General features: G+C 39.1%; 2 protein-coding genes across 2 annotated transcripts; both read left to right on the top strand.

Moving 5' to 3' along the window:
- Window positions 1-4,848: 4,848 nt before the first annotated feature.
- Window positions 4,849-5,244, top strand: LOC138364531 (uncharacterized). Its single transcript, XM_069324186.1, has one exon. The coding sequence runs from the start codon at window positions 4,849-4,851 to the stop codon at window positions 5,242-5,244; it is 396 nt and encodes a 131-aa protein (XP_069180287.1).
- A 755-nt stretch (window positions 5,245-5,999) lies between these two features.
- Window positions 6,000-7,516, top strand: LOC138364530 (uncharacterized). The gene is made up of 5 exons (XM_069324185.1): window positions 6,000-6,133; window positions 6,230-6,374; window positions 6,517-6,761; window positions 6,918-7,126; window positions 7,278-7,516. Exons 1-5 carry the CDS (start codon window positions 6,000-6,002, stop codon window positions 7,514-7,516), a joined length of 972 nt encoding a protein of 323 aa, XP_069180286.1.
- Window positions 7,517-14,429: the final 6,913 nt, after the last annotated feature.

Below are 14,429 nucleotides of genomic sequence, written 5' to 3'. Positions count from 1 at the left end.
CGTACCTAATAGCCAGAACGCACTTCTCAGCCTACTATTCAAGGCCCGATTTGCCTAATAAGCCAAGTTTTCATGAATTAATGTTTTTTCGTCTACCTAACCTACCTAACCTAACCTAACCTAGCTTTTTTTGGCTACCTAACCTAACCTTACCTATAGATATAGGTTAGGTTAGGTTAGGTAGGGTTGGTTAGGTTCGGTCATATATCTACGTTAATTTTAACTCCAATAAAAAAAAATTGACCTCATACATAGAGAAAAGGGTTGCTTTATCATTTCATAAGAAAAAAATTATAGTAAATATATTAATTCAGGAAAACTTGGCTTATTAGGCAAATCGGGCCTTGAATAGTAGGCTGAGAAGTGAGTTCTGGCTACTAGGTACGACATATATATATATATATATATATATATATATATATATATATATATATATATATATATATATATATATGTCGTACCTAGTAGCCAGAACTCACTTCTCAGCCTACTATTCAAGGCCCGATTTGCCTAATTAGCCAAGTTTTCCTGAATTAATATATTTTTTCTAATTTTTTTCTTATGAAATGATAAAGCAACCCTTTTCTCTATGTATGAGGTCAATTTTTTTTATTGGAGTTAAAATTAACGTAGATATATGACCGAACCTAACCAACCCTACCTAACCTAACCTAACCTATATTTATAGGTAAGGTTAGGTTAGGTAGCCAAAAAAAGCTAGGTTAGGTTAGGTTAGGTAGGTTAGGTAGACGAAAAAACATTAATTCATGAAAACTTGGCTTATTAGGCAAATCGGGCCTTGAATAGTAGGCTGAGTAGTGCGTTCTGGCTATTAGGTACGACATATGTCTATATATATATATATATATATATATATATATATATATATATATATATATATATATATATATATATATATATATATATATATATATATATATATATATAAATATATATTAGTATATTTTGGTAGCAGTCTTTCCTGTAGACATATTATTATATATGACCGAAAAAGTAAGATTAATAATTCTAACACGAATTTTCTCAATCTTTCGTACATTTCTTTTCACTGTTGGAGGTAATTCAAAAATCAATTCTCCAAAATTCATTTTTATTTCTAGTCTGACGCGACACTTGAGCGCGTTTCGTAAAACTTATTACGTTTTCAAAGACTTTAGTTTACACATACACAACTGAACAGAACTTACACATCTCCGATTTGTTTATATCTAAATTTGAGTGAGGTGGATGGGGTGAGGTGGTATTAATAGGGTATTAATTTCATCAACACAAGACAGAACACGAAACAATGGGTATTGAATGGAAGTGATTGTAGAAAGCCTATTGGTCCATATTTCTTGATGCTTCTATATTGGAGCAGAGGCTTGAGGTGGGTAGAATATAGTTGTGCATTAATTGGCTGTTGATTGCTGGTGTTGACTTTTTAATGTGTAGTGCCTCGCAAACGTCAAGCCGCCTGCTATCGCTGTATCTATCGCTGAAAAAGAATAAAACTGCTAGGATTTTCCCAAATATGTTATGGTCCTTCGAACCGGAAAGGATAACCATTAGCGCAATATTTTCACAATATTTTCATATATATTAATTATAGCAGGAAGACACTGCTATGCAATTTTCTTGCCTAACTTTTTCTATCTCTGTTAACAAGTGAACAGAACTTACAAGTAGGACTATTATTGTTCTGAGGACTGAACCAAAAGAACAATTGTGCTTTTTCATTACAAGAGGTTGAAAAGAGGCTAATTTACCCATAAATGTATATGATTTATATAATTTTAAGTGTTTACATAATATTGCACCATAACAATTACTGCATGTCACATAATTTACAACCAATTCTTACACAAGGGTAGGACATTTTAGGCTGGTGTTGTACACCAACCTAGTCTAATTTCTTGTGCTAAGCTGGTGTAAGGGTAAAAATTTACACTTGTCTAGAGTTGAACCTATATTACAACCTAACAAGCACATTTTTTATGCAGTTCTTATGTCAACCCGAATTGTGTTGTCTACATAATATTACCACAACAATAGTAATAAATTAACTATAATCATTGCACACTTTGAGTGTTAACTTGTGTCTACACCAACCTAGGGTGATAATTGAGGAGCAAACGTAAAGGTACAACCATAGACACTGGATTTCACTCAAATTATTAGTGTGTGTATGATTATATGATGTGTATTTTAAATAAAAAACAGCTCTAGTTCAGAAACTAGTAGCTCTACTAGCTCAAGTGCTAGTAACAGTCCAAATCAAAATCCAATAAGGCTTAGCACTAGTGCATCTGCAACACGGCTAGCAAATACAGCCATCATGTCTCCTGCATAAAATGTCAGAGCAACCTTCGCAGGTATAAAGGACCAGTTAACCCGACAGATCAAAAAATGTGATGATTTATGTAATCAAACTCCAGTTGATTATGTAGAACTGGAAGGCCATCATAAGGTTGCAGAAAGCAAATTTGAGAATGTAAAAGGACAGATCCTGAAATATCTGGATGTATTTGCTGCTACCAACATAGATGAAGATGAAATGGAAGCTGTCGTACAATAAAACGCAGATTATGAAGATGCAATACAAACAAAGTTACAACACTTTGTCAAGTTAATAACCATACTCAAGACCACTACAAACATTCCACCCACAGCTTCCCAAAACACGACACAACCAGAAGTCAAATTACAATCACTAAGTCTACCAACTTTCTCTGGTACAGAGGACGAGAGTTGGGATAACTTCTGGAACAAATTTGTCGATTCAGTGGATTCTAATGCCACTATAGCAAAGATCACAAAAGTTACATATTTGCAAGATGTCTTAAAGGATGAAGCATTAAAAGTGGTCTATAATTTGATCTTCACTGATGATGGTTATGATTGCGCAGTACAGTTCCTTCAGGAAAAATATGCTAAGCCAGAAAGGGCTATCAGATTTCTAACCCAGAACCTCTTAGATATCCCTCATCCAAATGGATCAACTGACCCACTCCAAGCCTTTAGATTGGAACTTAAGTCCTTGCTCAAAGCGCTTAACAACAAAGTGAATCTGGATGCATCAGATTGGATAATCCAAGTCCATATGAGACACAAATTATCCAGTGACGTACTGGATAAGTTGTTTGTCTTACATAACAAATCTTCTCTGACAGTAAAGGAGATAACAGAGGGTTTGAGATCCATCATAGAAAGACAACGAGATAACACAGATGGAAAATCAATAACTAAACCTTCTTCTACCACTCATAGTAAACAACAGAGTACAAACATTACTTCAAATAAATCTAAAACAAATCTTTCCCCAAAGTGGAAACAAGGCAGTGTGGGCACATATGCAGTGGGTCCCTTCAAACCTACAGTTAATGTGTCACCCAAAACAGTGACTCCCCAACATGCTGTTAATGTCTGGAGGTCAAGTGTGTTCTGTGAAGAACAACATACCATGTTCAGCTGCAAAGCTTACGCTGATCGTGCTACACGTATAAAATGACTCAAGGAGTTACGTAAAATCACCAGGTGTATAAGGTCACATAACCCCGACACCTGTGCAACTCCAATATGCACCTGTAATATGTGCCATAAGGGTCAACACCATACAGCACTTTGTGGGGACTTAAGTACAAAGTCTCTCAAACCACAAGTGGAGGAAGGAACTTCCATTTCAGTACAGCTTTGTACCGTACTACCTGACATAACTGTCTTCTCAACAAGGTCTGATCATAAATCAGCTCTACCCACTGCTCAATTTATCATTTAAAATAAAAAGTCCAAGGTCATCATACGTGGATTATTTGACCAAGGCTCCCAAATGACTTTTATCTCAAAGGAGTTGGTAGATGTCTTGAAACTCAAGCCTGTATGAGAGACACGAATAGACATAGCAGGATTCCTGACTAACTCAGAAACCCAAATCTTCAAGGTAGTACAACCTAAAGTATGTTTAGGCGGTTATGTCCGAACGATACAAGCTCTTGTAGTAGATAGATTCCCATCAGATCTGTATGTGTATGGTCTAGAGACAACAGCCAAATTTCTTGAAGGAAATGGAATCAAATTGGCTGACAAAATCACATCAGACAACCTCTCTCCAACATTGGAAACCTTATGGGATCAGATGTCTCCCATAAGTTTATAAAAGGAAAGGTTGAAAAACCGGAAATGAACCTGTTACCATCTGCAGGAGGCTACTTGCTAACAGGCCCAGTATTACGACTGAAGCAACCCGTACCTGTAGACCACCAACATGCCAACCCAGCAATGGTTGCATGACTAGGAGAACAGTCTCCACTACAATTCAGAAACATGTCCAAGGATGAGCTTGATCCCCCTGTACATAAATTATGGGACCTGGCAACTCTCAGCATTGTCCCTGAACAACCTAGTCCAGATGATGACTGGACTTACAAACAATACTTAAACTCAGTTGTCAACAGAGATAATCAATACTGGGTCAGATTACCATGGAAGCTGAATCACCCTCAACTACCCATCTATCATTTTATGGTACAAAACCAATTAAGATCACAAGTGTTGTGCTTACAAAGACATCCTGAGAACTTGAAATTGTACCATGAAATAATACAAAAGAAGCTCGATGACAAATTTATCGAAGTTGTCACAAATGATAACCCAAAGGAAGCGCACTAACTGCCACACCACCCAGCACTGAAAAATTCAGCTACTACCCCACTACGGATAGTTTTTAATTACAGTACTAAGACAAAGCAGAATAGTGTTTCCTTAAATGATTGCCTTCAAACTGGCCTTAGCCTGACACAAATGCTATATGACGTGCTGTTAAAGTTCCGCATCGGGACTTATGCATACATGGCAAACATCAGTAAAGCCTTCCTTAGGGTAGGTTTCCAAGAAGAAGGCCGTAATTACACCAACTTCCTATGGATCAAGGATTCTAACGATCCAAACAGTGAATTAATCACTTATAGGTTTGTGTCTGTTTTGTTTGGTGCCACATCTTTTCCATTTCTGCTTCAAGCTACCTTAGACATGCACTTTAAGAAGTCCAATTTCCAAAATAAAACAGAAATTAGCAATAACTTGTATGCGGACCATTTCCAAGGAACAGCCAGCAGTGAAAATAAACTGCTGAATTTATACCACGAGGCCAATCGAGAATTAATGGGAGCAAATATGCCTCTCCAGTTGTGGGTCTCCAACAATGTCAAATTAAATCAACTGATCGAAACTGATTTTCCCGACTAACAGGTACCCGAGAAGACAAAAGTACTAGACGTCGAATAGGATACGCCAGCAGATCAGTTGACAATCAAGTTGGTGGAGCCAGATACCACCAACCTAACAATGAGAAAATTACTCTCACAAGTCAGCAAACCCGTTGACCCATTGGGACAATTGACCCATTGGGACTATTTATTCAATATTGATAAATAGGAAGTTCATAATGCAGAAATGTTGGCCACAAAAGATAGGCTGGGATGATCTTCTAACACTTACCTTACAAGAAAAATGGCAAGGGCTAGTGAAGATTTAAGTATCCTAGTCTGTCAAGTTCCCTCGGAACACAGTAAATGAAAAGGAGCCAATTAAGGTACATGAATTCTTAGATGTCTCGGGAAAGGCTTATGGCACAGTAGCTTACCTTGCCTCAAATGGGCAAGCAAATTTGCGCACATCAAAGGCCAGAGTGGCACCTTTATAGAAACAATCATTGCCACAACTGGAATTATCAGCCTTACTGCTAGGAACAAGATTGGCTCATTATCTGATCAAGGCCTTAAGCAACATCCACTTTGAAGAAACAGTGATATGGTCAGATAATGAGGCAGTGCTACAGTCGGTGAAAAACAATCATAGTAAAAATCCTTACGTGAGTAACAGCGTTAAGGAAATACGAGAGTTGTCGGCAGGGGTACAAACTGAGATATGTACACACCAAAGAGAATCTAGCTGACTATCTCTCCCGAGGCCTGACTTTACGGCAATTGACAAAGGCAGGGATGTGGTTTAATGGACCTCAGTGGCTAGTCAGCGACCAGTGGCCTAAACAAAAGCCACAAGTTATTGTGACCAATGTCACTGTTCCCACTGAGAACCCAGAACCACCTCGGACTTTGGTTATTGATCGTAATCGGTACTCTGAACTGAACAAACTAATAGGTGTCACCTAAGTGGTGTTTGATTTTCTTAAGAAAATAGGAATCTAGCATAAATTCCCTCGTGCCCTAAGGTACTGGGTCAAAAGAGCTCAGACAGACACATTCGGGACAGAATTTGACAATGTTCGTAAGAAGCTACAGAATGATCTGGGTCTCTCAGTTGACACCAACAATTATAACATAATCAGATGCGGAGGCCGCTTACAGCATGCGGATGTAAATCTGGAAGTCACATACACAAATACAGCACTCTGCATGGTGGGGTATTAGATACTCTCACATTTTAAGACAACAGTACTGGCTACCCCAAGGGAGGCAGACTGTAAAATCCATAATTAAATCCAGTGTTATTTGCCAGAGATACGATGCCAGAGTGTGTCCATATCCAGCCTCTCCTCCACTTCCAAAGGAACAAGTTGTACATATTCGTCCCTTTGAGACTACAGGAGTAGATTTCACTGGAGAACTAACACTAACAGGCACCAAGGACAAAAATCCAGTAAAGGCATATATCTGTCTTTTCACTTGTGCCGCAACAAGGGCAGTCCATCTAGAAGTGACTCTCGATATGAGTGCTGAGGAATTCTTACAGGCTTTTCGCGGGTTGGCTTCATGTAGATCCTGTCCTAAGTTAATGATCTCAGACAATGGGTCCAAATTAGTGGCATGTGAAGCACATCTGAAGGAAATCTAGGACAACCCAAAGGTGCGCACGGCCCTAAATCAACGGCAGTGCCACTGGAAATTCATACCTCCCAGAGCACCATGGCACGGAGGCTTCTATGAACGCATGATTGGTACGATGAAACGTTCTTTACGGAAAACCCTACACCGCCAAAAGATTGACCTACAAGAGCTACAAACTGTAGCCATAGAGATAGAAGCTCATCTGATGTATTGGAGACCTCTCAGCACCCTAGTGTTCCTTACGGACGAGGAACTAGAGGATCCTTCATATGTCCGAGAGAGTGATTTGGTTCAACGTTTCAAACATCTATCAGGGGTGATAAATTGGTGGAATGACGTATGGACTTGAGAATACCTTACTGCTCAGAGGGAGTATCATTAAGGGAAAAAACAACCCTTTCAACATAATTAAATTGAACCCTGGTGACATAGTTCTGGTGGACAGTGATGATCCACACTCAGAGTGGCATATACGGCAAATAGTCTCTGTTCATCCAGACAGCCAGGGCATCTTGAGAATAGTGAAAGCAAAATGCCGAGGCAACACTACTCACAAAACATTAGATAAATTAGTTCCCTTAGAACTTGCAGGAAAAGAAGACGTTCAACGACTTCCAGCACCCGAAGAGCCAATAAGGGACGTCCGTCCCGAGCGGATTGCTGCACAATGATGCAAACTCAAATTAAAGCAACACTATGATTCTGAAGGAGAGGAATAAAGTGTTTATAGTTATTACCGGGACTACAACCTTTGTTTCTCCCTCCCTCCCGGAATTATGTCGAAAATTCGACACACATAATAACATAAGTTACCCCCATAAAGAAAAAGAGAATGGGTGATTCCATGACGTCATCGATGCCACGTATTTATATCAACTCTAATTTCTGATAACAACAGTCTAGTGTTTAAACTTAATAAAAAAGTGTTCTCTAGGACTGAATATAATTAAATACAACAGGAATATAGCTTAACTCTCTATTCCTTAATCATAAATAGAACCACCAAATGTTTTAGGAAGTCTCCCCTAGAGGCATCAGCATGAACACCACGACAGAATCATAACAAATAACACGCTGTAGAGGTGGCTCCATCCATACGAGCTAGTATAACTCGTTAGACACCCAGATTACATGTCAACAAGCGAGCAACAACCACTACAGCACCTCTACAACCACAGCAACACCAGTATCCGTCTTACCAAGTATTTTGTGTATATTTTGGCCGTTTTATAACTTAAATAGGTTAGGCGGTCATACTGTGAGATTTATATCCCAACAAAGTACGTACTCAGCATTATACATTCCCTCTTATTACATGTCACACCTGTATCTCATAGGTTAATGTACAACCACTAATGTTAAACAATCCAAACAGGTAATTGTGTGGGAAGTTACTGAAGCAGACAGTTGACCTCCCCCCCCCCCAATATATCCGTAATTTTACCCTGTTGTACACCAACTTTGCAGGCCTGCAGATAACCACCATTTTATATACTCTGAGGCACTGGGCCACACCCTAATCTGATACTGAAGAACATGCCAGCTTTAGCAGACCCCACCTACAGTATCAGCTAAGCCCCCCCCCCCATTTTATTTAATACTGTAGATAAAGGAGTATACATAATTAAATGAAATATAAGAATATAATAGATTAAACCACCATATGTAGTATGATTTATAATTTATATATTAAAGATTAGGTAAACAATTTGTGGTTTATGAAGGATCCACTTTAAAGTGGTTTAAGCTACAAATTGTCCCCCCCCCCCAACTGTGTGTGATAAATTCTAGCAGCTGAATCAGAATATACACTCCACTAAATAAGAACTAACTTAGAACTAAGAACAATAATTCAATTTTGAAGTTTAACTTAAAAATAATCAAATAATAACAATATTTCAAGTAAGTATTTAGTTTTGTTTCAAGTAACAAAACTAAAAATTAAAGTAAATATTTGAGTATCTATAAAAAGAAAAAGAATAAAACTGCTAGGATTTTCCCACAATTATTATCATTTATATTTTGGCTTGAAATCTCTTATTATAATAGAGATATTAACAACTCAGGTTATTATTGCCACATAATTGGCATATGGTATTAAGATTTTATTTTCAAAAAGAAACTGTTGGTCTTAGAAGACTACGAGAATTTCATATTTGTGTCCTAGTGATTAAAAAAAAATCCCTTAAGCTAGCATAATTATTAATTATGAAGTAATTGTCATATATAACATTTTATCATATATAACAAGATATTGGTTGGGTACAAAGACTTATCTTAATTTGGTGACTAAGTATTGTCGAAATATCTCTTTTGAATAATTTGCTTTCTGTGCGTCAGGTGGGATGTAATGTATGTGTGTATGTGTGTGTGTGAGTGTACTTACCTAGTTGTGCTTGAGGATGTTGTGCTCTGGCTCTTTGGTCCCACCTCTCAACGAGTGTGTGTGTGTGTATACTCACCTAGTTGTGCTTGCGGGGGTTGAGCTTTGGCTCTTTGGTCTCGCCTCTCAACCATCAATCTACAGGTGTACAGATTCCTGAGCTTCTTGAGACAGGTTTGGAGTGATATCAACTCCCAGATATTTCTCTCTGTCCGTTTCGTGAAGGACTTCATCTCCCATTCGGTTTCCAGTATCTGCCCTCTTATTTCCTCCCCCCTAGTTTCATTACCTTTCAATTACTTGGGTTGAACTTTAGTAGCCATTCGGTGCACCATTTCTTCAGTTTGGGTCATCTTGTAGTCTCATACTATCTTTCTCTGTCTTAATCCTCCTCATATTTTTTTATTCATCAGCAAACTTTGAGAGGATGTATGTCTTTGTTGTATGTCTGTGTGTTCTCACCTAGCTGTACTCCTCTAGTTGTGCTTGCGTGGGTTGTGTTTCTTCTGTTTGATCTCGCTTCTGGTATATCAACTGATATACAGGATCCTGAGCCTGGTCTCTATCATATCTACAGTTGAAACGGTGTATTAAGTCTGCCTCCACTAAATCACTTCCTAATGCATTCCATTTGTTAACTACTCCCATGCTGAAAAAAATCTTTCTGTTGTCTCTAAGGATCATTTGGGTAGTACGTTTACACATATGTTTCGTTATTCGTGTACCACCAGTGTTAAATAGTCTATCTTTATCAACCCTGTTAATTCCTCTGAGAATTTTGAAGGTGGTAATCATGTGTCCCCTTACTCTTCGGTCATTCAGTCTTAGTTGAATGAACTGACTCCGTTTTCATCATGATGTACCTTGTAGGGTTCCCGGCAGCACCCGGGTCTATCTCCCACCTCCTTTTTAAATTACCCTCTCCCACCACTATTCCCATCTCACCTCTCTTCTCCCCTCTCTTATCTCCCTTTCTCAGTCAGGGTGAGTGAAAAAGGGAGATTGGAGAGGCTACCTTGAGGTGCTTCCGGGGCTTAGTGTCCCCGCGGCCCGGTCGTCGACCAGGCCTCCTGGTTGCTGGACTGATCAACCAGGCTGTTAGACGCGGCTGCTCGCAGCCTGACGTATGAGTCACAGCCTGGTTGATCATGGGAGAAGTGCCTTCTACTTTCTCTCTTCCGCTCTTCTTGCCTTTTCCTTCTTTCCCACTCACCCAACAAACCCTTCATCTTCTTCCCTTTATCCCCCCCTCTCTTTCTCTCTCTCTCTCTCTCTCTCTCTCTCTCTCTCTCTCTCTCTCTCTCTCTCTCTCTCTCTCTCTCTCTCTCTCTCTCTCTCTCTCTCTCTCTCTCTCTCTCTCTCTGTCTCTCTCTGTCTCTCTCTCTCTCTCTCTCTCTCTCTCTCTCTCTCTCTCTCTCTCTCTCTCTCTCTCTCTCTCTCTCTCTCTCTCTCTCTCTCTCTCTCAGAAGACGTAATACTGAATTTAAGTTTATATTTTTCAAGTCTCGGCCGCAACTGGATCTATCACCTTCCTCCCTTCTCTTGTCCACTCCCACCTCCCTCCTAATCATATCCCCCCCCCCCCCCGCTCTCTCTTGTCCGATTTCCTTTCTCCTCCATATTCCCCTCTCTCCTTCTATCTCCCATCGCCTCTCTTCTCGTTCTCTTTGACCCCCCTCCCCTCTCTATCTCTGTCTTAGAAAAGAAAAATTGTTCATATATATTTTTTATTAACACATTTAGGTACATCTGCATTTGTGCAACTGCCCTAGACTATATGAAGGGAAGTACAGTGTGTCACAATACTAGCTACGTGATGCTACAAATCCCCATCACACAGGACGGTTAATCATACAGAGGTACGTGATAAGTAGTCTGCACTGGCAGACTCTGGGTGCAGTTCGAGGATATCATCAACATAAGAGTGAATAAGGCAGCAGTAATACTAAAAGCCCCATCTCGCAGGATAGCTAGTCATTCAGGGTGATGTGTTCAGTAGCCTACACTGGCAAATGTTGGGTTCAATATGATGATATCTTCAAGAACACGAGAGTGAATAAAGTAATTGCAAAGCTCCAGGTACCTCATGGCAACAGGTCCCTAGCTTAGAGTGAGGTAGGGAACGGTGATCATAAAGAAATCAGATTTAGCATAGAATGGAATAGATCTGTAGGAGAAAATTCTGTTAAAGTGCCTAATTTTCGAAAAGCTGATTTCAATAGTCTAAGAAATTTTTGGGGTCAAATAAATTGGAATGTCTTGGGGATGGGGTGTGGGCTAGACGTGAACCCAGCGACAGGTGACGGAAAAGGGGGATTTCGATGTGGATTCAAAATATAACCTATTTAAAAATATTCTAATTAAAGGCTAGGAACGTAGTATACTATGTAAATTCAATAGATCGAATACTAATGATCCAAAGTGGATAACAAAGGACTTGAAGAACCTTATAGGTAAAAAGAGAGCGTGGTACAAAAGGATTAAGAATGGGGAAGTTAGTTTAGAACAGGAATTCGTATAACTGGTTAGAAATTTTAAAAAAGAGATAAGGAAAGCAAAAAGGAACTACGAAGTTCGCATAGCAGGGCAAGCGAAGACAAATCCTGAAGTTTTTTTCAGTTATATCGAACTAAGACTATGGAAAGGATAGGTCCATTAAAAACTGAGACAGGTCAAATAACGGATAATGACGAGGAGATGAGTAGCATTTTTAATAAATATTTTATATCTGTATTTACTAAAGAGGAACTTAACAATATGCCTTCAGCCGAACAAGTCTATGTGGGTGGGGACGAGGACAGGTTGACTAGTTTAGCAGTTACCAGGAAGGATGTAATTAAACAAATAGTAAAACTAAAACCAAACAAATCCCCAGGGCTGGATGAAGTGTTTGCCAGGGGTGCTTAAAGAGTGCAAAGAGGAGCTTTCCGAGCCACTGTCTACCATATTTAATAAATCAATAGAGTTAGGTAGAGTGCCAGAGTCATGGAAGGTAGCTAATGTGGTACCAATTTTTAAGAAAAGAGATAGATCACTTGCGTCAAACTATCAGCCAATTAACTTAACGTCTATTATGGGAAAGTTACTTGAATCGATAATTGCAAATACAATTCGTCTTCATCTTGAAAAACATAAATTAATAAATGAGTCGCAACATGGTTTTACAAATGGCCATTCATGTTTAACAAATTTGCTATCTTTTTATTCCAGCATAGTTGAGGCAGTTGATAGTGGTAAGGATTGTGATGTTGTGTACCTTGACTTTAGCAAAGCTTTTGATACAGTGCCACATGAAAGACTAATTAAAAAAAATAGAGGTTCATGGTATTGGGGGTGCTATATTAAGTTGGTTTAGGGCATGGCTATTCCAAAGGAAACAGAGAGTTAGTATAAATGGGGTTAAGTCAGAGTGGGATAATTTTGTTAGTGGAGTACCTCGAGGCTCTGTCCTGGGACCTCTGTTGTTTATAATATATATAAATGATTTAGATTCAGGTTTGAGTAGTAACATCTGCAAATTTGCAGATGATATAAAAATCGGTAGGGAAATTAACACGGAAGAAGACTCACTATCACTTCAAGTTGATCTAAATAGGGTTTTGAAATGGTCAAAAGATTGGCAGATGCAGTTTAATGCTGATAAATGTAAAGTTCTGAGGCTAGGTAATGATGATAGAGTTACAAGATACGAGCTAGATGGTGTAGAGATTGCGAACTCGGATTGTGAAAGGGATCTGGGAGTTAGGTTTTCTAAATAGGGTTTTGAAATGGTCAAAAGATTGGCAGGTGCAGTTTAATGCTGATAAATGTAAAGTTCTGAGGCTAGGTAATGATGATAGAGTTACAAGATACGAGCTAGATGGTGTTGAGATTCCGAACTCGGATTGTGAAAGGGATCTGGGAGTTATGATTAGTAAGAATTTAAAGCAAGAGGATTAATGCATGAATGTTCGTAATAAGGCAGATAGGACACTGGGATTTATTAATCGAAGCGTTAGTAACAAGACACCTGGTGTGGTTCTTCAGCTATATCTTGCTATGGTTAGGCCCCATTTAGATTATGCAGTTCAGTTTTGGTCGCCGTACTATAGAATGGATATAAATTCACTTGAACGTGTCCAGCGTAGGATGACTAAGTTAATTCCCCAAATTTGAAATCTTTCATATGAAGAAAGATTAACAAAGCTTAAATTGCTTTCACTGGAAAGGCGAAGAGTTAGAGGTGACATGATAGAGGTTTACAAGTGGATGAATGGACACAACAAAGGGGATATTAATAGGGTATTAAAAGTATCAACACAAGACAGAACACGAAACAATGGGTATATATTGGATAAATTTAGATTTAGGAAGGACTTGGGTAAATACTGGTTCGGTAACACGGTTGTTGATTTGTGAAACCAATTACCGCGTAACGTGGTGGAGGTGGGGTCCCTCGATTGTTTGAAGCGCGGGTTGGACATGTATATGAGTGGGATTGGGTGGTTATAAATAAGAGCTGCCTCGTATGTGCCAATAGGCCTTCTGCAGTTGCCTTTGTTCTTATGTTCTTATGTTCTTAGGTCTGAGTGGTCTAATAACTGGGCATTCGGTGATGTATTGTGGGAGATCATGTCGCAGTTCCTTCTCACAGAGTTTGCACCGGAAGTGCTCAGGATTGGGTGATCTGTCACCTGTAGCCACCTGCCACAGGTAACGGTAACCCTGATCCTGGCAACCACTCTGTCGCACAGTCTGGTGGAAGTTTTGTGCTGCCCATAGATATAAGTTTCAGATCTGAACAATTTATAGCTTTTTATACTGGTGCTTTCAGATCGTTGGGGGGTCAGTAATTTCTTTCCTATCAGACCTGAGTGTTTGGAACAATATAGTTTTGACAGTAGAGATGGAGATTCCTAGACCTAATTCAACTTTATCTTTATTACACGCAAATTTGGCTGCAGAGTCTGTCTCATTATAATGGGTTATATTTATGTGTGATGGTATCCATACAAAGGAGATTCAAAACCCTTTATTCTGTGCACCGATTAGCTCATTTATAATTGGTAGTATAAGTTTCTTGCGGTCGATCTCCCAGGAGAAGTTTTTGACTGCTTGATGTTCCTACGTTTAGTTCAAATAAAGCAATCTAGGGACTATGCCAGCCACATTTCAATATGTATGGTGGGTCTTTATTAGGCCCTACCCTGTATTTAATAGGA

This window comes from Procambarus clarkii, chromosome 13 (assembly GCF_040958095.1).
Source record: "Procambarus clarkii isolate CNS0578487 chromosome 13, FALCON_Pclarkii_2.0, whole genome shotgun sequence".
Lineage (NCBI taxonomy): Eukaryota > Metazoa > Arthropoda > Malacostraca > Decapoda > Cambaridae > Procambarus > Procambarus clarkii.
The sequence above is the reverse complement of the archived record's forward strand: the minus strand, read 5'-3'. Positions and strand labels throughout refer to the sequence as shown.

Excerpts from the sequence above, each read along its gene's own strand:
- LOC138364531 (XM_069324186.1), top strand. The coding sequence starts at position 4,849 with ATGGCAAACATCAGTAAAGCCTTCCTTAGGGTAGGTTTCCAAGAAGAA.
- LOC138364530 (XM_069324185.1), top strand. The coding sequence starts at position 6,000 with ATGTGGTTTAATGGACCTCAGTGGCTAGTCAGCGACCAGTGGCCTAAA. Across the intron at positions 6,134-6,229 it reads TTGGTTATTGATCGTAATCG|GTACTGGGTCAAAAGAGCTC; the intron begins GTACTCTGAACT and ends TCGTGCCCTAAG. Across the intron at positions 7,127-7,277 it reads TCCTTCATATGTCCGAGAGA|TTCTGGTGGACAGTGATGAT; the intron begins GTGATTTGGTTC and ends CTGGTGACATAG.